The 24,607-nt window shown below is 43.1% G+C and overlaps 1 protein-coding gene across 1 annotated transcript in view; it reads left to right on the top strand.

Moving 5' to 3' along the window:
- Baalc (BAALC binder of MAP3K1 and KLF4) overlaps positions 1–24,607 on the top strand; it is a 54,351-nt gene that overhangs the window by 24,304 nt on the left and 5,440 nt on the right. Inside the window, exon 2 of the mRNA XM_042673080.1 lies at positions 18,479–18,627. Within this exon, the coding sequence (XP_042529014.1) occupies positions 18,479–18,627 (149 nt within the window). The remainder of the gene's footprint in view (positions 1–18,478; positions 18,628–24,607) is intronic.

Genomic DNA, 24,607 nt, shown 5'->3' with positions numbered 1-24,607 from the left:
ATAATCCTAGCTACTTCGGAGGCTGGAAACAGGAAGGTCACAGTTTCAAGCCAGCCTAAACAGAAAAGCTCAAGAGACCCTTCTGGGAACAGTGCTATGTGCCTGTAATTCCAGGCTCTGTGGGAGTCTGAGATCATATGATCTCTGTTTCTGGCCAGCTCAGGCAGAAAAATCCAATGAAAGAAACTGGGTGTACTGGTGCAGGCTGTTTGTTCCAATAATAATAAGGAGCCGAAAAGACACTTGTGTGGGCCACAAGTGTCTAGGCAGGAAGCAAGATTCTACCCTTAAAATAGTCAGGAGAGCCAGGCACTGTAATCCTAGCTACTCAGGAGGCTGAGATTTGAGGATCACAGTTCAAAGCCAGCCAGTCAGGAGACTCTTATTTCCAATGTACCAGTAAAAAGCCAGAAGTAGAGGTATGGCTTGAGTGGTAGAGCATAAGCCTTGAACAAAAATTCTAAGCAAGAGCAGGAAATCCTAAGCTCAAACCCCAGTGCTGACACAGACCCACAGACACAGACACACACATGCATATGAACAATAACCTCTGCAAAACAGTGCTAAGAAGTAGGGCTTCGCAGTATTGTGCCACTCTAGCAAGTTCAAGGCCTTGAGTTCAAACCCTACTACCAACAACAACAAAAAAAAGGAAGAGGATGTGTGGGTAGAGCAGATACTGTTTTGGAGTTGACAGAGACACTGGTAAGGAGATTCCCTTATTGCCAGCAATCATGGGGGAAGGAGACAGGGGTTTTACGTTGCCCTCATAGACCTGATTTTTTAAAGGTGCTAAATGAACATATTTGAATGATTCTCTGGATTTTACATTTGTTAAAACCCAGCGAACACATTAGCCATTAATGAGGTCCTTGTGCCTTTTTGAAAGCCCAGTAATAATCCTCTTCAAATAAAGCTGTACCTATCAAATAATCTCTTTCTTTGTGAGTAATGTTAAATACAGCAGCAGCTAAACTGGATTTCTGCTACACAATTATGAGTGGCTTAGATTGGTACAAAGGACACATCAGGATGCTTTAAATCTAAATGGGCTTGGAAAATACCCATCTTCCAGGTTAATTCCCATGATTGGTTCATAAGGCAAATGGCAAAGCTAATTCTAATAACTGGCTGAAATGTAATCTTTTGTCTTTGTGAATGATTTAAATCCATGATTATGCCCAAAAGGTTGCCTCATTCATTCTTTCACTCAATTACTTAATCTTTTTTTTTTTTTTTTTGTAATGCTGGGGATCAAATGTAGGGCCTTGCCTATATTAAGCAAGTGCTCTACATCCCTAGTCTCTCCCCATCCATTTTCAGTTTTTGAGACAGGAGCTCACCATGTACCTAGGCTAGCTTCCAACTCATAATCCTCTTGTTTCAGCCTCCTGAATACTGGGATTACAGATGTGTATCGCCATGTTTGATAATGTCCTATTTGTTTTGTTACCTAAGTTTTAATTTTCTTTGATGTAGGTTTTGCTTTTGGGTGGCACAGAAATATATATTATAGCTGGTACCAGTAGTCCATGCCTATAATTTTAGCCACTCCAGAGGCTCGTGATCGGGAGGATCATGGTGGTCTGAAGCCAGCTTGGACAGAAAAGTCTATAAGAGTGTGTCTCCAAAATAACCAGTAAAAAGTAAAGATGGAGCTGGGTACCAGTGGCTCACACCTATAATCCTAGCTACTCAGGAGGCTGAGATCTGAGGATCACCGTTCAAAGTCAGTCCGGGCAGGAAAAGCTGTGAAACTCTTATCTCCAATAAACCACCAGAAAATGGGAAGTGGCGCTGTGGCTCAAGTGGTAGAGCACTAGCCTTGAGCTGAAAAGCTGAGGGACATCACTCAGGCTCAGCATTCAAGCCCCACGACTAACAAAAAAAAAGTAAAGATCGAGGCATGGCTTAAGTGGTAAAGTGTCACCTGAGCAAGAAAGCTGAGCAAGCATGAGATTCTGATTCCAAATACTGCTACAGGAGAAAGAAAGATGGAAAGAAGGAAAGGAAGGAAGGAAGGAAAAGAAGGAAGGAAGGAAATAAGGACATTAGGAAGGAAGGAAGGAAAAAGAAACATTGTTAAAAGCTATGGTGTAGAACAAATTAAGTGTTCTCTTAGTTAAATGGCCTTATCTTTGTTTAACCTGTTCCTTAACCCTCTCACCATAGCTGAATCTGCCATCTAGGTTGGTGGCCCTCACCACCTTTTCAATTGTGCTGAGGCTGTAGCTTTTCCCAAGGAGCTAGGGAACTGCAGTTCTAAAGAACATATTGATAAATGTGAGGTACACAGTGACCTGCGGAGAGCGAAGGCCCACAAGGAGGAAAGAAGAGCTCTGGGAAGATCTAGCAAACTTCCTGTCTCCTGTAGCTCTCTTACCCTCCCATCAAAAAAATCTCCCCTGATGAACTCAGGAGACTCAGGTGACACAGATTGCCCGCACAGGTCACCACTGGCGAAGAAGAATCCCCCAAAACGAGATTTTACATGAAAAAAAGTCTCTGTGTTAGTTCAAAGGCTACCTCTCCAAAGAAAAACTTGCTAATTAGGGAATCTACCTAAATTCCTCAGGACTTTCCCCACATTTTGATTCTCCCTCAACTCTTCTGCAAAGTTGTTTGGGAAGATTTATTTTCTAGTACTGAGTGTTGAATATAGAGCTTTGTGCTTGCTAGACAGTGCTCCACCTCATATATTCATCTATCTATCTATCTATCTATAATGTATAATTTTCTATTTTACATTTGCCCATCAGAGTCGATTTTTGAGTGCAGTGGACCATCCGTTGAGTCATCATCATTAGTTTTCATTTAACCATTTCATTATTTCTTGTTTTTTTCCCATTACTTCTTTGGTACCTCTAAAGATGAGAACTTTAACCTACAAAGATGTGAGTTCCACAATTTCCTGCTCAGACCTCTGTATTCCATGGAGCCAGTGATGATTCAATTCTACATCCCTTCTCTATTTCCATGACTCAGAAGCCAGTTCTCATTACTCTACAGCACCTCAGCATTCAACATGAGTGATTAATAAAATTGTGGGAAATAGATGAATCTGGTTCCTTTTCAGAATTTCAAAGGGCCCTATTTCTTGTCACCAACTCCCCCCTGTTGCCCTTGTGAAAGGTTTTTACCCACACCAAGGCCTCTTCTGCTAGAGCTAATCTTCCTGTCTCCCTGGTGACTCTTGATTAAATTTGCCCAGGAAATCCCTTCTCACTTTCTCAGCCTGTCTCCCAATGCTCGTACTGTGGCGTTTCCCCAGAAACAGAGGTACGCTGAGATGAAGCATGTCTGTCAGGAAGTGTACTTGTGACACAGGCTGCCACGGGAGGTCTTGAGCCAGGCTATTTGCTATCGTGCCGGGTTATGGGATTTTTCTGTCTTTAGATTCCAGGTCTTCTCAGTTTCTGGGTTCAGAAGCTCACACAAAAAAAGCAATCATGTATCTCACTGTCTTACTGTCACTTGTCACTTTTTGTAAAGTCTCCCAAAGCATTTCAAAGAATCCCCAGAGGATCTCAAAAATAATGCTGGCCAGATGTTCCTCTGTTACTATGGACCCTGGTTTTTCTTTTTCTTTTTAGTTTCTGCATTAGCAACTTCTCTTCCTTCATTATTCTCCAGCCTATATCCCATAGTTTAGGCACTGGAGTATCATTCAGTCATATTCATGTTTGCACTGGAAATTGCTGACACTTCCAGTGGACAATGACATCCCCTCTTTTTCTTTCTTTCTTTCTTTCTTTCTTTCTTTCTTTCTTTTTCTTCCCTTCCTTCCTTCCTTCTTTCTTTCTTTCTTTCTGGATTGGTTGTGGGGCCTAAACTCTGGGCCTGGACACTGTCCCTCAACTCTTCAGCTCAAGGCTAGTGCTCTACCACTTGAGCCACAGAGCCACTTCCGGTTTTTTCTACTTATGTGGTGCTGAGGAATTGAACCTAGGGCCTCATGCATGCAAGACAAGCACTCTACCACTGAGCCACCTTCCCAGCCCCGACATCCCCTCTTAGTTAATAACATATCCTCTCATGCTATACAACAGTTCTCAACAGAGTGACTTTGTCTCCCCTCCCTTGACACTTGGCACTATGAAGGCATTTGGGTTTGCTACAAGGATGCTATTATATTGCTGCTAAGTAGCCACAATGACCAAGAAGCCCCTACAACAAAGCCTGGGCACTGGAAATAAGCAGTGAATCATTTTAGCTAAGTTGTGTGATATTGACTTGGGTGGTAAACGTTAAGACATTGGTCAATGGTTGTCCCATTTCCCTTTGGCTTGGAAAGGTCAAGGAGGGAGAAAGGGCATCCAGGTATCGGACCATTGGAACACATGGGATCTGTTCATTTAAGGTGGGGTCAGATCACACTAGCACTTATTGACTTTATGGATGATGATATTCAAATACTTCCATTAGAAAGAAATACCAAGAATGACAGTACAATTGAAGATAAAGCCAACTGCACATACTCAGAAGCTTGCAGGAACTTGTCATAAGTAGAAGGGCTTGGACATGATTTCGCAGAAGAGAAAAGTAAGCTTAACCCTGCTTTTAAAGCTAAGAGTAATGACCGCATTTCAGAAGTACAAAATTGAATCAACCCAATTGGAGTTTTCATTTTGTACTGTCAATAGAAAACCCATAGCACCACTGTCTTACTACAGAAGAAATTTGGTTATCACCAACTATTTCAACATTAATAGGAGCTATGTAGTTCTCCTATTGATTAAACTGTTACTATAATCCTTTTCCTAATTAATTTACTATTGTTTTTTATGGGGGGGTGCACTGAGGATTGAACTCACCATATTGTAATTGGTAGGTCAGCACTGTACTACTAGTTTGTTTTTCAGATAGAGTCTCAAGCTTTGGCCAGCCTGTCTTTGGATTGTGAAGCTCTTATTTCTCTGCCGTCTAGGTAGCTGAGATTACAGATATATGCTATTACAACCACCCTTTTCTTTCTAAATATTTCATTACATTCAGGTAGGGTTTGTTTGCTTATTTTGCAAAACACATCCTTCAAAAGTGGCATAAATATGAGTTATCGCCTTTGTGAGAGTAGCTTCCACCTTGATGAGTCTAGCTTGGAAAGTATTATCTTAAAAATGCTTTCAGACAATACAGGGAAACTCTGGAGGTAGTGAGCTCCAGAGGCAGGCTCCTCTGGCTGGGCTCCTTGCCTTTAGGAGGCTGGAGCTCCTCAAATGGGTCCTCTGTTTCAGGGTACAGGACAGAACCCAAATCTCTAAGCAAGGAACATGTGACTGCCCAGAGTTTATCCTTTGCTTTGCCACCATCAATACTTCTTAGATTTCTCTCTTTCCATCATCTCAAATTTTACCATTAGAGGTTCATGCCTATAATCCTAGTTACACTCGAGGCTGAGACCTGAGAATTGTGGGTAGAAGCCAGCCCAGGCAGAAAAGCTCATGAGACTCTTATCTCCAATGAACTACCAGAAAACCAGAAGTGGAGCTGTGATTCAAGTGGTAGAATGCCAGTCTTGAGAAAAAACAAAACAAAAACTAAGGGACAATGCCAAAGCCCTGAATTCAAGTCCCAGTACTGGCACACACAATATTACCATTAGAGAAAAAGAACTGAAGCTCTAGCATTTCCCAGTTCCCTGCGCCAGCCAGCACAGCTCTCTCAGCACAGCAGAGAGGCCCAAGAATATTTGGGACAGAAGTATAGAGCTCTCCTTTATGAGAGTTCCACTCCCACCCCCTCCCACCCTCCTCTGTCCATTTCTCTTCAGCATGACAAAGATCTAGGAGATAACCAAGCTACAGATTATCTGTCCTTTTAAAGAAGATAGGTCACAAAAAGAGTTTGTGAACATGAAAACTCACTTTTTTATCCTGGTCACATGGATTCCATTGCAGCCCCATGATCACAAGCAGTAAATTGACCCTGGTTGAACAGCCATCTGGGCACTCTGGGTTTTTACTTTGGCTTAGTTTCTGACTTTCTGAGGCCACAAAGGTACCCAGGATCTCTGGGTTTTTCTCTTTAGGAATTGCTACCCGCCTCTCCTCCCCCGCCCCCAAGTTGGTTAACTATACTGCTTTGTCCCTACCTCCTCCTTCCCTCTCATTCTGTGTGTCCCTTTGCTGTTAAGAAAGAACCTGAAATTAGGCCAGGCACCGGTGCTCACGCCTGTAATCCTACCTACTTAAAAGGCTGAGATCTGAGGAGCATGGTTCAAAGCCAGCCAGCCAGGCAGTAAAGTCTGTGAGACTCTTTCTCTAGTCAACCACTAGAAAACTAGAAGTGGTAACCACTAGAAAACTAGAAGTGGTGCTATGGCTGGCCTTGAGTGAAAAAGCTCAGGGACAGTGTCCAGGACCTGAGTTCAAGTACTATGACAGAGGAGGAGGAGGAGGAGGAAGAGGAGGAGGTGGTAGGAGTAGGAAGAGGAGGAGGGGGGAGAGCGAGGGGGAGGAGGAGGAGGAGAAGGAGAAGAAGAAGAAGAAGAAGAGGAGAAGGAGGAGGAGGAGGAAGGGGGGAGGGAGGAGAGAGGGGGAGGAGGAGGAGGGAGAAGAAAGAAATTAGTTTGCAGGTTGTTGCTGTGCCCAGGGGGTGGCAAAATGTGAAATTAATACTGACTTGGTGCCAGCTCACCTTCACTTTTTGCTTTGATCACCAATCTTTTTTTTGGGGGGGGGTCTGGTCGTGGGGCCTGAACTCTGGGCCTGGGCGCTGTCCCTCAGCTCTTCACTCAAGGCTAGCGCTCTACCACTTGAGCCACAGCGCCACTTCTGGCTTTTTTTTCTTTTTGCTTATGTGGTGCTGGGGAATCGAACCCAGGGCTTCATGCATGCAAGGCAAGCGCTCTACCACTGAGCCACCTTCCCAGCCCCTTGATCACCAATCTTTGATGTGAGTATTCTGGTTCTCATTTTATATAAAAGGAAATTGAGGCTTGATGATGTTAAGTAGTAGGGCAATGGCCGAGGCAATAGGTGAAAGATGTCTTTAGAGAAAGCCATGTGGATCTGGGTTTTAAGTCTTAGCAGCTTCCCCTTTGGTTGGTTGATTGTCTCTGAGCAAGTTTTTTGGCCTAAGTCTCTGGGTCCTAATCTGTAACACAAAGTAATCATACCCATTTGCAGAAATGGATAATGGATTTAACAGTGCTTAACCTTTGGCCTTTGGTAGATAAAACACATGGTAGATGTAATTTAACATCTTCTGAAAGGTCACAGAACTGAGATTTACTTCCAGGTTATACCTGCTCCACTGTAATGCTCCTTCCCAATCATAGGGCGTGTTGATGGACATGATAAGTCACAACAGAGATGCTTAGGGCCTCAAGAGGGCAGACTCAAAAATACAGTCCAGTTCAGACATGTGGCAACAGAGAAAGAGAGCAGGAGGTGGGGGGGGAGAATCAGAGAGAGAGAGACAGAGACTCAAATCTTGTTCTATCTCATAAGACAACTATCACAAAGAAAGTTTTCTTTTGATGTGCAACATAAGCTTTTTGAAATCTTCTTTTTACAAACCAGGCAGATTTCCCCCAAATCTCTCCTTCCTCTTTCCTGATTCCACTCCTGCTTCTGTACCCTTTTACTCTAACCCTACTGATCACTTTAATGTCTGTCTTTTACTTCCTTTCCATAGGCTAATTTCTTTAGTTTTCTAGTCCAGAAGCAAATATGAGATCATTTTAGCAAAGAAGAACCCATGCATTTAAGACATTGAGGAAAGTGAAGGATATGAGATCTTTCTAACAAACAAGGAGCTTCGCTTTTAAGAGACTAAGTAAGAGAGGTGAACTCAGCTTGCCATAGTCCCTCTCCTGGAGCTAACCACGTTTACCCTTAATGCTAATCATAATCTAAAAGATATTGTTTTCTGGAATACAAGGAATCTATTTGCTCATGATATAACAAAATGTTGGAGACTGGGTAATTTATAAAAAAACAGACATTCTCATAGTCCTGGGAATGAGTTTGAAGATGAAGGCACTGGCAGGTTTTGTATCGGATAGCGACTTGTTTTTTAATGGATGGTGGTGTTTAGTGCCCTCACATGTCAGAAAGGACAGAAAAGAAAAAAAGATGAATACTATGACCTCATTTATTGAAAGAATGAAGGAACCAGAAAAGAGCATCAGCTATTTCCCTCCAGCTTTTTTTTTTTTTAAAGATACTTAGTCTATTCACTGGAGTGACTTAATCTCATCCCCAATGCTCCAGCCTAGTAATACCTCCAAATGGAAAGAAGTTTTCATGCAGTGTTGAAGAGATACTAACATGAAAGCCATAGCACTTGTGGAAGACATTTCAAACATCAGTGGAAAGAAGGGAACATTTTAGACTTGGGGATCCTCTACCTATTCGGCACAAAGTTGGCCTTATAGACTTCCAGCACTAAAATCACAGGTTTAGGGGATCAAGTTATCAGCACTTTTAATGCCCCTCTTTCCAGCATTAATACAGCTAGCTGTCTGTATCATGAAGGCTCAGAAGCCCTGGTTGCCTGCATCATCCCAAGTCTGACAGCAGCCCTCCTGTTGTTGGAATCAGGGTATCTTTACTGCTGAAGTCATTGACAACTACTTTCACTAGAGTCTCTGATGTTCATGAGAAGCCAGTCTTCTTTCCCTACAGCACAAATCCCCAGTGGCAGATGGACTTCAGGAGGAACGTAGAGAAGATGGACAGTTCTGTCCTTCAGAATACACTTAATCTTGCCTCCTGGACAGATTCCATCCTTGATGGGAGTCTGTGGGGAGCCCTAGAAAGATGAAGTAGAGTAGAGGGGGGAAGTAGCTGGAGGTCTATACAGTTACTTTTACATTACTGTGGCCAGACTAAGAAAACAACTTAAAGGAGGAAAGATTTAGTTTGCTGATGGTTTCAGAGGATTCAGTTCATGGTTGTTTGGTTTTACATCCTTGGACAGATATCACAGGGGTTGGAGCATGTGGTGGAAGAATATGTTCATCTCATGGTGGAAAGAAAATGGAGAAAAAAGATGAGAAGAGGCCAGAAACAAGCTATCCTAAGAACCTGTTCCCAGTGACTAAATTTACTCCAGCTAAGTCCCACTTACCAAAGTTTACAACCTCCCAAATAGTGTTTGGGACCAGGCATTCAACACATTAGCTTGCGAAGGCATTTTATATCCAAACCTTAGCAAGGGCTATGACAGGATTCCGTGGAACCAAAGTAAATGCTTCCTTTCTCTCAATTGAGGCCTCTACAGTAAAGAGAACAGCGTGGTTCACATTTGTTCTTGCTGCCTTTGGAATTTCAATGGTTTGGAACATCAAGAGGAAAAGCTACTTTCACACATAGAGATCCCAGGGAACCTTCTTCCTATGCTGATGATATCTACTCTGGTAACCTACTCTATGGATCAAGATGCTTCAAACAAACAGTTACTAAATATCTTGGGGAGGGGGGGTCCAGTCATGGGGCCTGAACTCTGGGCCTGGGCACTGTCCCTCAGCTCTTCAGCTCAAGGCTAGCACTCTACCACTTGAGCCACAGTGCTACTTCCGGCTTTTTTCTTTTTGCTTATGTGGTGCTGAGGAATCGAACCCAGGGCTTCAGGCATGCAAGGCAAGCACTCTACCACTGAGCCACTTTCCCAGCCCTACAGTTACTAAATATCTATGCCAGTTGTGGAAGTGAGCTAGGCTAGAGTGGTTCTTGTCTTCATGGAGCTCCCTGGGTAGCAGGGAAGCCAGGCATGGGTCAAATCATTCCAATGAAAACAAACACTGCAATAAGGAAGGACAGTGATGTGGCAGGAGCCATGGCCTGGAGAAAGCATCTGAGACCATAAGGATATGGATGTCTTTGATGTCTCAGAGGCCTTAAACAGAGAGGATGGAAGGAAGAGCCTAAACTTACAAAGCCAGAAGAGGCAGGAGAACCTACAAAATGCCCCATAGGTATGTAGAGTGGGACTTGCCTCCTAAAGGTACTGAGAAGAAATGAACTAGAATCTGATTCTGCAGGGTTGCTCTGACTGCCCTCTGGGGAATGGAATCTACACACCACCATTCCTTCTCTTCGTATTTTGGCAGCCTCTCTCATTGGTTGGACCCCCAAGTTCTGTTGCACAGCTTTCCTAGGCTCATTTTCCACTGTACAGCAGGTTGTCTAGATCCTGTCTGGATTGGAGATGGGTCAGGACAGCCCACCTGGCTGTGCTGTTGATCTGAGAGCTATGGAATGCAAAAGTAAGCTCAACAGTGGAGTCCCAGCCCTGGGGAATATGTGTGTAATCTTGTGTGATGACCTCGGGCTAAGTGCCTGGCAGCAGGACAATTTCATAAGCAAGGAAAAGAAAATGCAAAAGGAGGTTGCACTTACCCTCTCTCTGGGTACTTTTGAATGTGACCTACTTGATTGTGAAAGAATGGAATGGGAAGAGGGCTAAAACATTGAAGCTGTGGGTTATCTTTAAAGCAACAAAAGCCTTTTTATATTTTTAGGTATTTTATAAAGGCACTAGTCTTTTTCATGAAGGTTCTGCCCTCATAACGATAAACCCTCCTCTGGATACTGTTGCACTAGGGCTAAGTTTCAACATGTAAATTTGCTCAGGACACCAACATTCAGGCCATAGCATAGTAGAAAATTGCATTAGAAGACTCAGTCTCCAAATTCCCTAAAGGAAAAAAACATGGACTAAGTAAAACTCTAAAGGGAAGGCCATTGAGCCTTACATGGCTCCAAATGCTTTTGCATCTGTTTAAGGGAGTCACCCCTGAGTGTTTTAACATTTCTGATTGATTAGATCTGCCAACTTTGTGGAAAGAATCTGGGCCACAAGCAGCATACCTTGTCTAGACACATAAAGAAATGAGGTAAGATTAAAAGAACAAAGCAGAAATGGGGCCCACTCAAGCAGAAATGGGGCCATAATGGTCAGGGCCTTGGCTAATGAACATTACCTGCTCTTCCTGAATCAAGTCAGCAGAGAGATAGTGTGATCCCAAGGGCCTCCAAACCCTCCATATATTTCTCTCAGGCATCTGTTAGTCATCCAGGAGAGTATTCCTGGTAGGTGCTGGTTGGTGGGATACCTGGGCTTGTACAGACATCCTCTTGTTAGGCCACTGCAATGTAAGAGAGTAGGAACCAAAGTGAGTTACTTGGGAGAGGAAAGGGAGCTTAGACACATGGACAGATAAATTTTATTGACTGCTAGTTCTTTATATTGCTTCATTCTCCCTCTCTCAGACAGCATGTGTCAAGAACACATACTCAGATCATCCTCTTCCTTTTCCTTCTAATAATAATTCAAATTTTGTCATCCATCTCTTTTTTCTGGTGTGGAACTGAGGGAGCAGGCAGGTAGAAGGGGAAGGTGCTTGTGAGAGTATTTAGTTGAGAAACTGCAACGCTAGAAAACTGTAACTCTAGGTGTATCCCAGCTCTGGTCCAGTACCTGGCACCACAGAAGCTTCAAATACTTATTTTTAAAAAAGATTTGCTGCTTGAAAGATAAATTTTAAAAAGGAATATGCCATCTGTGATGAGGAAGAAGCAGCTGGAGGAGGAATGAAGCTGAATGTAAACACTGGTATCTAACAACCTGGTAGAAACCAAGGGTGGAAAAACAGATTAGTGTTACAGTCTAAGCTCATTGTTTAAAAATCCATGTATGTCTGCATTGGAAAAACTTTGGGAACTGTCAGTTAACAGTTATCTGGTTGCCAGGTTTGTGAATCATTTTTATTTTCTTATTCTTTTTTTTTTGGGGGGGGGTCCAGTCGTGGGGCCTAAACTCTGGACCTGGGCACTGTCCCTCAGCTCTTTAGCTCAAGGCTAGCGCTCTACCACTCGAGCCACAGCGCCACTTCCGGCTTTTTTCTTTTTGTTTATGTGGTGCTGAGAAATTGAACCCAGGGCCTCATGCATGCAAGGCAAGTGCTCTACCACTGAGCCACCTTCCCAGCCCTATTTTCTTATTCTTACCAGTATCATTTTTAGATTGGATATCTATTTCTGATGTAAGAAAAACAATATTATTTTATAAAAGGAAAACCAAGGTGTTATGGGCTGAAGTGTGTTCTCTAAGATTCATATATTGAAGTCATAACTTCCCACCTCCCCCTATGCCAACTTCAAAATTTGATCCTATTTGGAGATAAAGCCTTTAAAGAGACATTATCTTTAAAATTAAAATTCCATGGGACCTAGTCCAATGTGACTGATTCCTTATCCAAAGGGGAAATTAGGACACAGACACACCCATATAGAAGACCATTATAAAGACATATGAAGATGACGGGCCATCTATAAACCAAGGAAAGATGCCTCAGAAGAAACAAACTTTTAACGCCTTAGTCTTAGACTTCCAGCATCCAAAACCATGAGAAACATGAACTTCTCTTGTTTAAGCTATTCAGTCTGCAGCCATTAGTTATAATTCCCCTAGGATAAGACCACCAAGGAACACATTTTAAAGTTTGAGAGAATTATTCAAGGAGAGACACAAGAAAGTGAACAACACCAGAGAAATGTTTTGAAAATTTGGGGAAGAATTCTGGCTACAGAAAAGAACAGGGTTATAACCATCATGGTTTATAATAATAATACACCATCTTAGAAGCAGTCAGGTAGGAAACATGTTTGCTGGAACAGTGCTGACTTTTATTATAGCATCTGGAAGGCCCACAGTAATTAGCAGAGATAGAGGAGTGCCTGCCCCCACCCCCCAAGAACCTGCTCTGTGGGGCTCTTGGAACAGAAATAAAGCTTCCAACAGGGAGTTACCACCTAGGGATCAAAGGGAGAAGGAAGTAAACAGCTCTCAGAGAAGACTGACAGGTTCCAGAGGAGACACTGGAGAAGAAAAGCTCAGTTTAACTCTGTCTTCTGGCTGCCTCCCATTTTTTTTTCTCTTGGGTGTCTCTTTTGGGAAAAATAAATTCAGGCCTGATTTTTATCACAGACATACAGTATTCTCCTAGCTTTTGTTCACTGAGCTCATGAGGTTCCAGCTGCTGTTCCCAGTGGACATGCTTTTTACTTGCTGCTTGGTATCACTGAGAAGCTGTTTCTTCACTAAGTTTGCTAAGGACAGATGTGGCAGGCACTTTGGGCTTCACCTTCGGGAATAGGGGTTTCAAGTGACCTCCTCCTGGTCAGAACCCATGACCACAGGGAGACTTGCTGCTGATATTACAGATGTCCTTAGGAGCTTCCCACGTCATTCTCTTTACAGATATGCTGCTCCCTTCCCTTCCCTTCCCTTCCCTTCTTCTCTTCCCTTCTTCCTTTCCCTTCTCTTCTCCTTTCTCTCTGTCTCTCTCTCTCTGCTCTTATTTCATTGGCTATGTTTTAATGTCCCTAACCAGTACATCTGCGCCTCCTGCTATGCCTATGATTCATAAGTTTTTTCCTTTCATCATGTCATGAGGGTCTTGAAAATTCCTCTCATATTTCTTTAATCTCTTTTCTGTTTTTTTCTTCAGTTTTTTTCTGCTATGTATATTTTATCTTCAGACCCTGAAATTCTATCTTCTGTTACGTCTACTTTTGCTAGAGAAGTTTTCCAGTATAGTTTTCATCTCTAGAACTTAGTTTGATTTTTTTCCTGGTATTTTCTGAATCTTTATCCATACCAGTTTACTGTTTGTTTTGCATTGGCTTGTTTACTTCATTTATTCAGTTATATGTCTTTTTAATGTGTTGTTTAGTTTGTATTCTCTTTGAGCTCATTTAATTGTTTACTTGGCATTCATTTAGCTCTTTATTTGAATCTTTTTTTCTATTTCACTGAGTTGTTTGATAAATGTTCTCTTTTCTTTCATTTCATTGAACATTTTTATCATCATTGTGTTGAGCTCAATATATATGGATTTTCCTCCACTTTGCTGTCATTCTACTCCCCTGTGTAACTATTGGTTTTGGAGGGATTACATTGCCTTGCTTTTCCATAGTTCTTACTTATTTGAAGACAATTTGTAGTATGAGGATTAGCTGCCTGATAGCTTTCCATTGTGTTATTTTCTATCTTCTCATTGAACTGGGTATTAGCTGGGTTGATGTACCATTTCTCACCTCTGGTCCATGAATATATCTCACTACTAACAAATTCATCAATATACTGTCCAATCAGAAATTTGAAAACAGTAAAATACCATTGATAACATGATCTCTACAATCAATCATATGCTATATACAGGAGACTAGCATTTTTATGTGGTACAGTAAGGGATAAAAGAATAAGGGTAATATGTATAGATGTTAGAACTTAGGTATGAAGAGTGAAGAGAGTGAGAAACATGTTAGCCATGCTACAATGTCTCTTGCTTGTAATTTTAGATACCCAGGAGGCTGAGATCTAGAAAGCTGAAATTGAAGCCAGCCTAGGCAGAAAAATCCAGTGAACTCCATCTCCAAGGAAGGTAAACAGCAAAAAGCTAGGCTGGAGGCATGACTCTAGTGGTAGAACACCAGCCAAGAAAGAAGGAGGTCCTGCTCTTAAACCTTAGCATGAGGTGTGTTTGTGGGGGCAGGGATTCTCAGTCCCTCTTATATGTTGGTATATACCTTTCTATGGGTTATAAGAGGCTATGGAGATCACATGATTTGAATCTTGGTAGGAAGGCTCTGTCTCCCTCAGTCATTAGGACGTAGAGCCAGATAACAGACCTTGGACAGTGGGTATTCCACAAACTACTAGCCTAAAAGTTCATTCTGCCTTATCCTCGGGTGATATTATTCTCTCCTAGCCAGGGAGGAGGAGTTCCACCAAAACTTCCATGCTTGAGCCTTTATGGTATGAGCTGTCTTGGATCATGATACCTCTGCTGTACCTTTTCGCACAGTCAGATGCTGCTGCCTTTGGAGTCTCAGCCACCTTTGCTGGTGGTCTCTGGTTACTGGGTGACCTAAATGTCCCTAAACCTCAAGCCCCCAAGCTCCTAGGTTGTGGCTCAATCCAAGGCCTGGCTGACCACAAACTGTTTGCAATCTGTCAGTATAAGCTGATCACTGTAGTCCCAGCTATCCACCAGAAGCTTTTTTTATGAAATGGTCCTAGGGAATAGAGAGGCTGGGAAGGGCTGCTGACAGCTGAAGCCCACGTTTGATTTCCACCAATCAATGTAAAATGATCTCTCAGTAATGAGAGCTCTCTACCAGCAAAGGCCAGGCCTTTTGTATTCTGGGGGAAAAAAAAGAAATGGTTGTCCTAAGGCGAGGAAGTTGCTCATAACGGGGAAGGAATGACTCCCCATGCCGATGTCCACCTTTGATGGCTGTGGCTACCTGGACCCTGGCAGGCTGTCCCAGATTGTGATCCCCAATTGTTTCTTTGTTCCAAAGTTGCCAGTTGTGTCTCAGTCTTAGAACCTGGCAGGCCACGGGTGACTTGCAGGGTGCTAATGAAATCTGGTTGCCTGAGTATCCCAGTGTGGCACAAGAGCCCACAAGTGGCATCTTGCTGCCGCTCTCTATGACGGGTGAAACGCTCATCAGACTGAAGGACTGACACCTCGCTATTCAGCTCACTTTGAGACGAGGAGACATATTCTTAGCAAGTGGTTATGGAGTCACAATTTAATTTATACCTCTGTTGAAACGCAAATGTCATCAGATGTGTGTTTTGGACCTGAGCCCAGGCAGGGCTTTGATAGGCCAGAGTTTCATCTGATGTGACCTGAAGAGATCCTTTCTAAATAGATTGCTATGTCTTATCCTTCGTTCTCTATCACTGGGAGGAATGATTTGCAGGCAGTCTCTGATGACTTTGCACAGACTCTGATCATCTTCACCCAGAAGAGCCAGATTCTGGGGTTAAGGAGAAAACCTGCTCTCCATATGGCCCCTAGCTACCATCTTAAATTTCTATACGCTGCCCTCCTGCCGAGCTCTATTCTTAAAATAGCAAGAAGCTTTGGCAAGAAGTCATTGGTTGTACTTTATCAATAAGCTTCTTCTACACAGCTGTTTCTCTTGGCAAAGTTTATGTTTGGCTGTCTCCTGGATGGGATGGAAATTTTATGGAAGGTATTATTACAAAGGATATATTCCAAGGACACACAAATGTCTACAGTTCACTGTGGGAAAAAAATGTAGATGAGCTTGTTTCTTTGACCAGGTCTAGTTGTGTAGCCCAGGCTAGCCTCAAAGTCACCATCCTCCTGCCTTGGCCTCCCAAGTGGTGGTGTTTCATAGGTGAGCATTTTTGTATGAAATCTTCAAAACTAGCATGAATGTTGGTTTCTCTGTCAGACACAGATCTGTACACATCTACATTTATATCCATAATATAAACGAGTCTTTGTGGACCTTTAGAATCCCTTGCTTCAGAATCTTTAAGAGGACTTTCAATTATACATATATATGTGTGTGTATAACACACATATAATGAATATATAAACTTATATATAAATATATATTACATAATATACATAGTATACTATATATATACACCTATATATTCCTGTGTTCTACTGAATCATTTCTTGGAGACTAGAGGTTGGTTCTTCAATTGAAGACACTCCAGGGGGGTCTCATGAATATTAAATTGAGAACTGCCTACTTGGGAGTTTTTCATAGAAAGAAATACTTGCTAACATCATAAGCTTTAGAAATATACAGATCTCGCGTAAAACTTCAATTTCTTCTCCTGAAATACTATGGCAATTTTCTTAACTCCCTGGCTGGAGAGGGGAGAAAGGTGGTCTGCAGAATCTGTGTGCAGGGAGCCCAGCAACTAAACACAATGCAAGGATTTTTCATTTATTAAATGGGAACAATGATTCCTATTTTATTGTGCTACCATAAGGATTACATGAGATGACATATGACGTAAAGGTCTGACAGTGTCTGGGACATACAGCATACTTATTATCTGTGGCCTGTCACCAGCTGTTCCTCCCCCTCCTGCTGTTCTCATTGGCTATAGCAGTTCCATTCTTCACTTAGGAGTCACATCATCAGCTAAGTGCTAAGCTCCTGGCCCACCATGCCTGATAAATAGGTAGAGATGCTCTGATGCAGAGAACTAGCATCAACTTGGAGACCTTTACTGCCCAGCAGTGAGCAGATATATCTGACTACCAGATTAGTCAAGAGGTTACTGCCCCCCAGGAAGATCAAGAATCTGGAGTTATCAACTCTTACCTCTTACCTCTGCAACCTAACTTGTATTTCAATCTCAGAAAATTTGTACAGTAATAGAAAAGTACAAAGGAAAAATAAATTTCCTCTCATCCACCAGAGGTATGGCTTGTGTAGAAGACTATACTGTGCCACCTCTAAACATGCCACTTTGATATGGGGATTGTTGTAAGCTGGAGGCAAATGAGAGGAAGTAGCTACCCCAAAACCAAACAAAAGATCCACACCAAACAATAACAACAAAACCCTCCTGGTGAGGGTGGGGTTAAGAAGACAGAGTTATAATTGGGGTTTAGCCACCAATGGAAACTGAAAACCCTGAACCACATGAGAGATTTTCAGACTGCTTGTGGAAGTCCCGAAGCCCAGAAAAGATGCTGAGGAATGGATGGAATGCTGAGAGGAGGACACAGGCCATTTGCTTCTTGGCCACATCTGGTCAGTCTCTACAGGGTCAGCTTCATGTTTGTGCAACTAGTGGGACTATACAGGGTATACTGGGCTTGGATTTAAGGCTCTGCAGGTGCCATCTGGAAAGTCTTACTAATGTTTGCATCTTTGGATTTGAGTTTTGTAAGTGCAGTGCTCTTTTCTGAGCCCAGCCCCGTGTTGCTGTATGGCCTTGCGGGTGGAGGGGTGGAGTGGCTGTCCGCTCCAACTGCTCCTGTCTTTATGGCGACTGCAGAGTCCCGCCCCCTTCTTTGTGTCCTACTTGTTGCTCCCCTTCACACTTTCTGGGACCTTTACTCTTCCCAATCAGATGCTTTCCATACTTACTGAACCCTGGCACTGTCCTCCTACCTTTTCAGTGAGGTCATTTATTTAAACTTCGGTCATTTTTGTTTTTGGCATTGGTTATGGGAGGCACACATGCTTATTGTAACCCTGAGAGATGGAATTATGCAAAAATCTCTGTATAGCCTTCAAGCCAATATTCTCCCTTGTAAGAATTTATCCAGAGGAAGTAATGAAGATTAAAGCTTTCACCACAAGAAGTGTCATCCCTGTCATGTTTGTTATTCAAAAATAGAAACAAATGGCCAATGAGAAGGGAGTTATTAAATAAATGACTGATTCAATGAAGCAAATAAATATCAAATACAGCTATACAACAGATGTATGAAAAAATAATGTGGCTGAATGTTTCACGAAACCAAAACACTGCCATCGATGGAACAAGTCAAAATTTCAAGTTACAAAAGTATTTATTAAAAACACACGTGCTTTTACAGAAAAGGATAGCATGGTGGAATTTCTGTGCCTTTTTGCTTCTTGCTTATCTTTTTCTCCACAGTCTTGGGATCGTTTATAACAACTGTCAAACGTAAGTCTCTGGTGCCACCCTCTTCTCACCACTACAGGTGTGCTGGAAGATGGACTGCCCTCCAATGGTATGCCTCGATCTACAGCCCCAGAGAAGAATATGAACAGTGGGATCCAGTGTCCAAATTCCCAGACCCTCAGTTCAGGCCCTCTGACTCAGAAACAGAATGGCCTATGGACCACAGAGGTAGGCTCACAGCCCCAGAATTGGCTTGGGACCAGAGAATAGAGGTGGAGCTTGCCCCTTGTCAGGAACACCCAAACTGTGTTCTGGGAAAGGGCACACTGGCAAAGGAAATGCTCTCCTCCTCTCTTGTGAAGGTTACCACAGATTTCCAGTTCCTGCCTTGAAGGATACTATTTTCTGTTGAGTCAGCGGAAATAAGTCCTTGATATCTGCACTCTGGAGGAAGTGCCTGTTTGGTTAGGCCTAGATTTGTACAAGGATCTCCTTTTCTGGGGGCAGCAGAAGACTGCTGGTTACAGGAACCCATCCTAGGCTGGCAGCTGGATAGTCTCAGGGGTGGGAAATAGGAAGAAGAAAGAACTAGAACAGTGTGGTAGCAAACAAATCTAGACTTTTGCCTCATACCCTCCAACAAGACAAGCCGTAGAAAGTGGTTCTTGCATGGCGACAGCATCTCCCCCAGCCTGTTGCTCTTAGAACAAAGGGAGGTCTATGGTACTTCCCATGTACAATAGAGTGCAGCCCAGAACAAAAACCCTTGGTAGGCCAGCGCAGGAATCTACAGTCTAGCCTGCTCCTCCTCCTCTTCAGTTCCCACCTCTGACTTCCTCTTCTTCCAAGTGTTCTACCTGCTTCAGAGTCTGCTGCACTCTCTACTCCAAACCCATCTCCTATCAGAGCTTTCTGGGCCTGTCCCTCCAGGTCAGTGCCATTTGTTTTCTGAGGGCATGACTACTGATGAAATTCTTGCTTGTATCAGTGATGACTTGAGAAAAGCTTTGATCAGGAAACTGGCTAAATTCAGCTCTAAATTTACTAAGTACCCTCGAAGGATCTACTTAATGTTCTGTGCATTCTTTTGGGTGGACATTCTGTTCTTTTGGTGGACTCGCTCTGTCATAGAATAGGTATACATTTGACTTTGTAAGCCCTGACAAAGAATTTTCCAAAGGGGTTGTGCCATTTTTTAATCTAACCAACAGTGGATGAATTCCAGTTTATACACTTAAGATTAGAAGCTATATGGGAATTTGAGATCACCAGTTGTTCAAGTCAGCCTTGGCAAGAAGCCAGACCCTGTCTAATAAAAGCAAAAAAGGCTGGAGGCATGGCTCAAGCAGTAGAGTGCCTGCCTGCCAAGGAGCCCTGAGTTAAAACCCCAGTGAGATAGAGAGAGACAAAAGAGAGAGAGGAGAGACGGAGAGAACAGAGAGACAAACAGCTTAAAAACCAGTATTCTGTGTTTAGTCCATGATAAATTGTCTTAGGCCTATGATAGTAACTATTGGTTCTAAATACAACAAAAGTGCTGAGCACTGTTATATTACCTTACTTAATCCTCACAATATTTGGATCAGTGTGTAACATGATGATACCCTTGTCTCCAGTTGACAGCTGAGCAATGAGACTCAGAGATAGCCAAGGACAGTTACCCCCAAGACCACACGTAGCTGCCCTGCAGCCAGTCTGGCAGTTAGAACAGGGCCGGGCAGAGTCAGTAAGGGTTCCAGCAGTGGTGGAAGCCTTGGAAAGGGATCAGAGACCACACATACCTGACCCAGGCAGCCCAGTGGGCAGATGACTTGTATCCATCAGCAGTCTGTGTGGCTTTTGTTTTCATAAATCAACGAACAATGGCTGTGTTGTAACTGTTTTCAAAATAAGATACGAGACTGATAACTCTTTAAGTTGTCCATCACTGAAGTTCATCAATGGTCTTTGCACCCAGACATCTGAGTCCTTCAAAGGTCAAGCAAGCCAAGGTTTTCTACCTAAGGTGTCTGTTTACCTCTTTTTATAGCTTTGGGCAGCAGAGTTTTATTATACAAACACAGGCAAGCTCCTTAATAAGAGCCTAAAGTCTACCCAAAGAAAGTTTTCTGATTTCTTCCTATTCTCTCTGGCTCTTTCCCAATCTCTCTCTCTCTCTCTCTCTGATCCAGTCCTCTCCTTTCCTGGGTCTTTTCTCCTCTCCCTTCTATCCCCACTTACTCTCTCTACTGAGGTTTGAACTCAGGGCCTCAAGTTTTCCCAGGTAAGTGCTCTACAGCTTGAGACAACTCAAGTCCTTTAGTTTGTAGTATGCTCCACAGATAGTCTTGAGTTAACTTTGCCCGGACCAATATTGAATCATGGTCCTTCTCCACTGCATCCTGAGTACCTTGGACTGTGTACACTACTATGACTTAGTTTGTCTCTTTTACCCTTGGCCAACCTTCATGTATTTTCAATGTCCACTTGCCTCCTGTGGTCTTCTTTGCATGGTTCCTAAACAATGTAGACTCAACTTACCATTTTTCAACATCAGGTGTGAAAACAATGTGCGTTCAGTAGAAACCATACTTTGTCATTTGAATTTGGGTCTTTGCTATTCTAGAAACATGAAATCTCACCCTGTTTTGTGATTCTGGGCTGCAGTAGGGATCCACAGTTCCCAGCCCAGCACTCAAGGGGAAACACTCAAGATTATACAGTGCACTATTTTGAGAAGCTAGGATGCTCAGAAGATTATGTGTTCTATGTACATTATTGATTTATTACCTTTTCAATGTACCATAAGTGTAATGAGATGTCACCCCATCATAAGCCAAGGAGCCACAGTGTTCCCGTTGTGTACCATCAGGCCTCCTGGCTGGTGGTTCTTGTGCTCTATTTGTTAAAAGAGACCAGGCCTCTGGAGAAGCATACAGCCTAGTCCCCAAGCTTTCTGCAGTTTCCTCATTCAGATTTACCAAACAAGTGTGCGTGTTAAAGGCAATCCCTGCCAGGCCTGGACAATCCCTTCCTTGGTTCCTATAAGAACTCTGAAGATCCATTCATCAAATGTGCATTGAGTGCTGTGTAGGTGCCAGGCACTGTTTTAGTGCCAAGGACCCAGGAGTAGAAAAGGCAAGCATAGCATTTGCTCTGAAGCAGCTGCCAGTTTTAATCAGGCTAAAGGGGAGAGTCAAATAACATAGAATAAATAAACAAAGCAGTTACAGACTTGGACTAGTGCTGTGAAGGGACTGGAAGATTCTGCGTGGTGGGGGCAGCGCTGGCTCTGCGATGCACACAGATGCCTCGCCATGGCATCAGATGGCTTTCTGGCAGGTGATGGGGCACAACTAACGGTGTCAGGGACCATGAGCACCAGCGACTTGTGCTCTGAGCCTGTCTCTACTTCATGTCCCATTAAATGAACCAAATCTCCTCCCCCCACCCGGCCCCCAACCCTCTTCAGCCCCTGCTCTCTACCTAATGTTATCGATAGGTGTTAAATGGCAAAATGATGGTGCTAAAAATGATCTTTCACAAGTTGAAGCTGGCTGTCTCGGTGGGGAACTCCTCTCTTTGCACCTTGGTTTTCCCAGTCATTTAGGACCCCCATGACTCCACAGCATCTGATAAATCATTGGCCCTGCACACAGCTCCACAAATAGCAAGACAGAAATCCTATTAGTTACCCTTCTCCTGCTAATTAATCATTCAGGAACTCTGGGCTGTATCCAAATATTTTCTCTGTAACCGTGATGCACCATTTCCTTGGACGTAGAACTCCTTCCTCCCCACTAAAAAGCCTTAAGTATTCAGCTCAGGTGGACATGTGCTTGCGGGTATAGCCATAAGCAGACAAAACTCCCAAGTATGTGGCTGACCTCCCTGAGGTCTTCAAAAGCTACATTTTTTTCCAGTTGCTTTATTATTCTTGGCAAAGTAACCAGACCATGCTAAAGGAATTAGCTGTTGACTAATCTCAGCGAAGGGACTTCCTCCTGCTGCCCTGCCCACAGTGTCTGGCTGACAGCCATTGGCAATGCATGGCCCAGTCTAGGAAGGATGGGTGAAACCCCATAGAGCCAGGGACCAGGTGGAGAAAGGACCATAAGGAAACCACCTGAGAATTTCTCCTAGACAACAGCAATGGGAGACATGTCAGGGGACAGTTAGGGAAGGAAAGATGACTCCCTCCTAGGCAAAGAAAAATAAGAAACATGAAAAGGAAGGAAAGAATGAAAGAAAATACCAGGAAAAGTTGTTAGAAGGCATTTTGACAGAGTCAGCAGCTCTCTCCTGGAAAGAAGGAAGGAACTTAGCAGCACCCTACATATGGGCTAATAGAGTTTCAGAGAGTCACTATTTGTCTTAGAAAAGCCAGTCAAATTAGGAGCTTTTAGAGCACAGACTTCATGATTTATTTATTTATTTTTGTCAGTCGTAGGGCTTGAACTCTGGGCTTGGGCGCTGTCCCTGCGCTCTTCAGCTCAAGGCGAGCGCTCTACTGCTTGAGCCACAGCGCCACTTCTGTCTTTCTAGTGGTTTATTGGAGATAAGAGTCTCACGGACTTTTCTGTCCAGGCTGGCTTTGAACCGCGAGCCTCAGATCCTCAGCCTCCTGAGTAGCTAGGATTACAAGAGTGAGCCACTGTCGCCCCGCTATTCATGATTTTTAAATATGTTTTCCCTCTGTCCACATCTGAGTCGCCTCCAGGATTATTCCTCTAATAGACACTGAAAACAACTACATGTTGATTGAATGATTAAAAAGGTATCCCAGCATTTGCACCCACCCTCTCCACCTCAGCACCAGAGTTTTTGTAAAGCAGGTTCTGTGGTCCCTAGGGATCTAGTGGCCAACTGCAGCATCTGAGGAAAAGCAATACCTCCTTTCAGCACTTGTTGAAAACCCCTAGGTTGAGGGTGTCTACAGAGAGTCTGACCCCCAGCCTTCCAAAGCTAGCGACCTGCCCTGGGTGGCGTTGCTAAGATGGAATGTTCCCAGATTGACTTCACATTAATGCTATAAACATTTACAAAGCAGCAACAAGTTAATTCAGGGCATTTGGGAACTGGAGATTTTGTATTGTCTGCCTCCCATTAATAGAGAACCTGACTGAAAAGCAATCAAAGGTTTCAAGTTGCAGCCTACAAGTCTGTGCTGGTTAATCTTCCGAGGAGGGGTGGAGGACTCTGACAGTTTTGGAATACCACTGTGGACCAGGCACACTGTGTACAGCATTTTGAACCCTCAGGACTCTGAAAGATAAGCATTATTTTTCCTCACCTGGGAAAATAGAGACTCAGAAGCTGATTATTTGGCCTACAGGGCCCAGGGAGCAGTGTTTTGGCTGGCTTGCAATTGAAACTTGTCTCTGTCTCTCTTTGTCTCTTTCTGTGTCTCTCTTTCTGTGTCTCTCCTCTCTCTCTCTCTCTCTCTGTCTGTCTCTAAAGACCTTGTCCTTCTCTCTCATCACTTGAAACACAGTGGTTGAGAATTTAGAGTGAGCTTTGACACAGCTGTGGAAAGAACGAGATGCAGGACTGATGTTACCACCTTTTGTTTGACTTGCTACCTATATGGCTTTGGGCAAACTGCACAAACCGGAACCGGAGTGGCTTCAGCTGCCTCATGGTGAAATAAACACTGTGAGATTCTCATCTGTCTTTTAGGGATAGTGCAAGGAATAATCAGTTATGAGCATGATCGAAATCCAGTAGGAAATGTTCTAGAGGACTAAAGCAGGACAGCACAAACAAGGCTCTGTTCTTGGGGATTTTCCTTAAGATTTACCTTCACATTTCTCATCACGTGTCTAGTATGTGACAGGCAGTATTGGATTCTGGACATGCTGTAGTGAGCAAAAGAGATGGAGCCCCAACCTTCTTGAAGTTTATAATCTGATGAGAAATAGAAAAGAAGTGAATAAACACAAAAATGCACAAATAGTTCAAACTGTGGTTAAAGGCCAGGAAAGAAGTAGAGAGTAGAAGGAGAGACTTTCAGAGTCCTATGATATTTGGAAAATCCCTGCAACATTCTTTTTTTTTTTTATTTTTTGGTTCTGATCCTAGAGCTTGACTCAGGGCCTATGCTGTCTCTAAGCCTTTCTGCTCAAGGCTAATGAGTGCTCTACCACTTGAGCTACAGCTATGCTTCTGTTTTTTATTCATTTGTTTTTTTCTTGGTAGTTAATTGGAGATAAGAGTCTTACAGATTTTT

This window comes from Dipodomys spectabilis, unplaced genomic scaffold (genome assembly GCF_019054845.1).
Source record: "Dipodomys spectabilis isolate Male_0828 unplaced genomic scaffold, ASM1905484v1 ptg000783l, whole genome shotgun sequence".
NCBI classification, from domain to species: Eukaryota; Metazoa; Chordata; class Mammalia; order Rodentia; family Heteromyidae; genus Dipodomys; species Dipodomys spectabilis.
The sequence above is the reverse complement of the archived record's forward strand: the minus strand, read 5'-3'. Positions and strand labels throughout refer to the sequence as shown.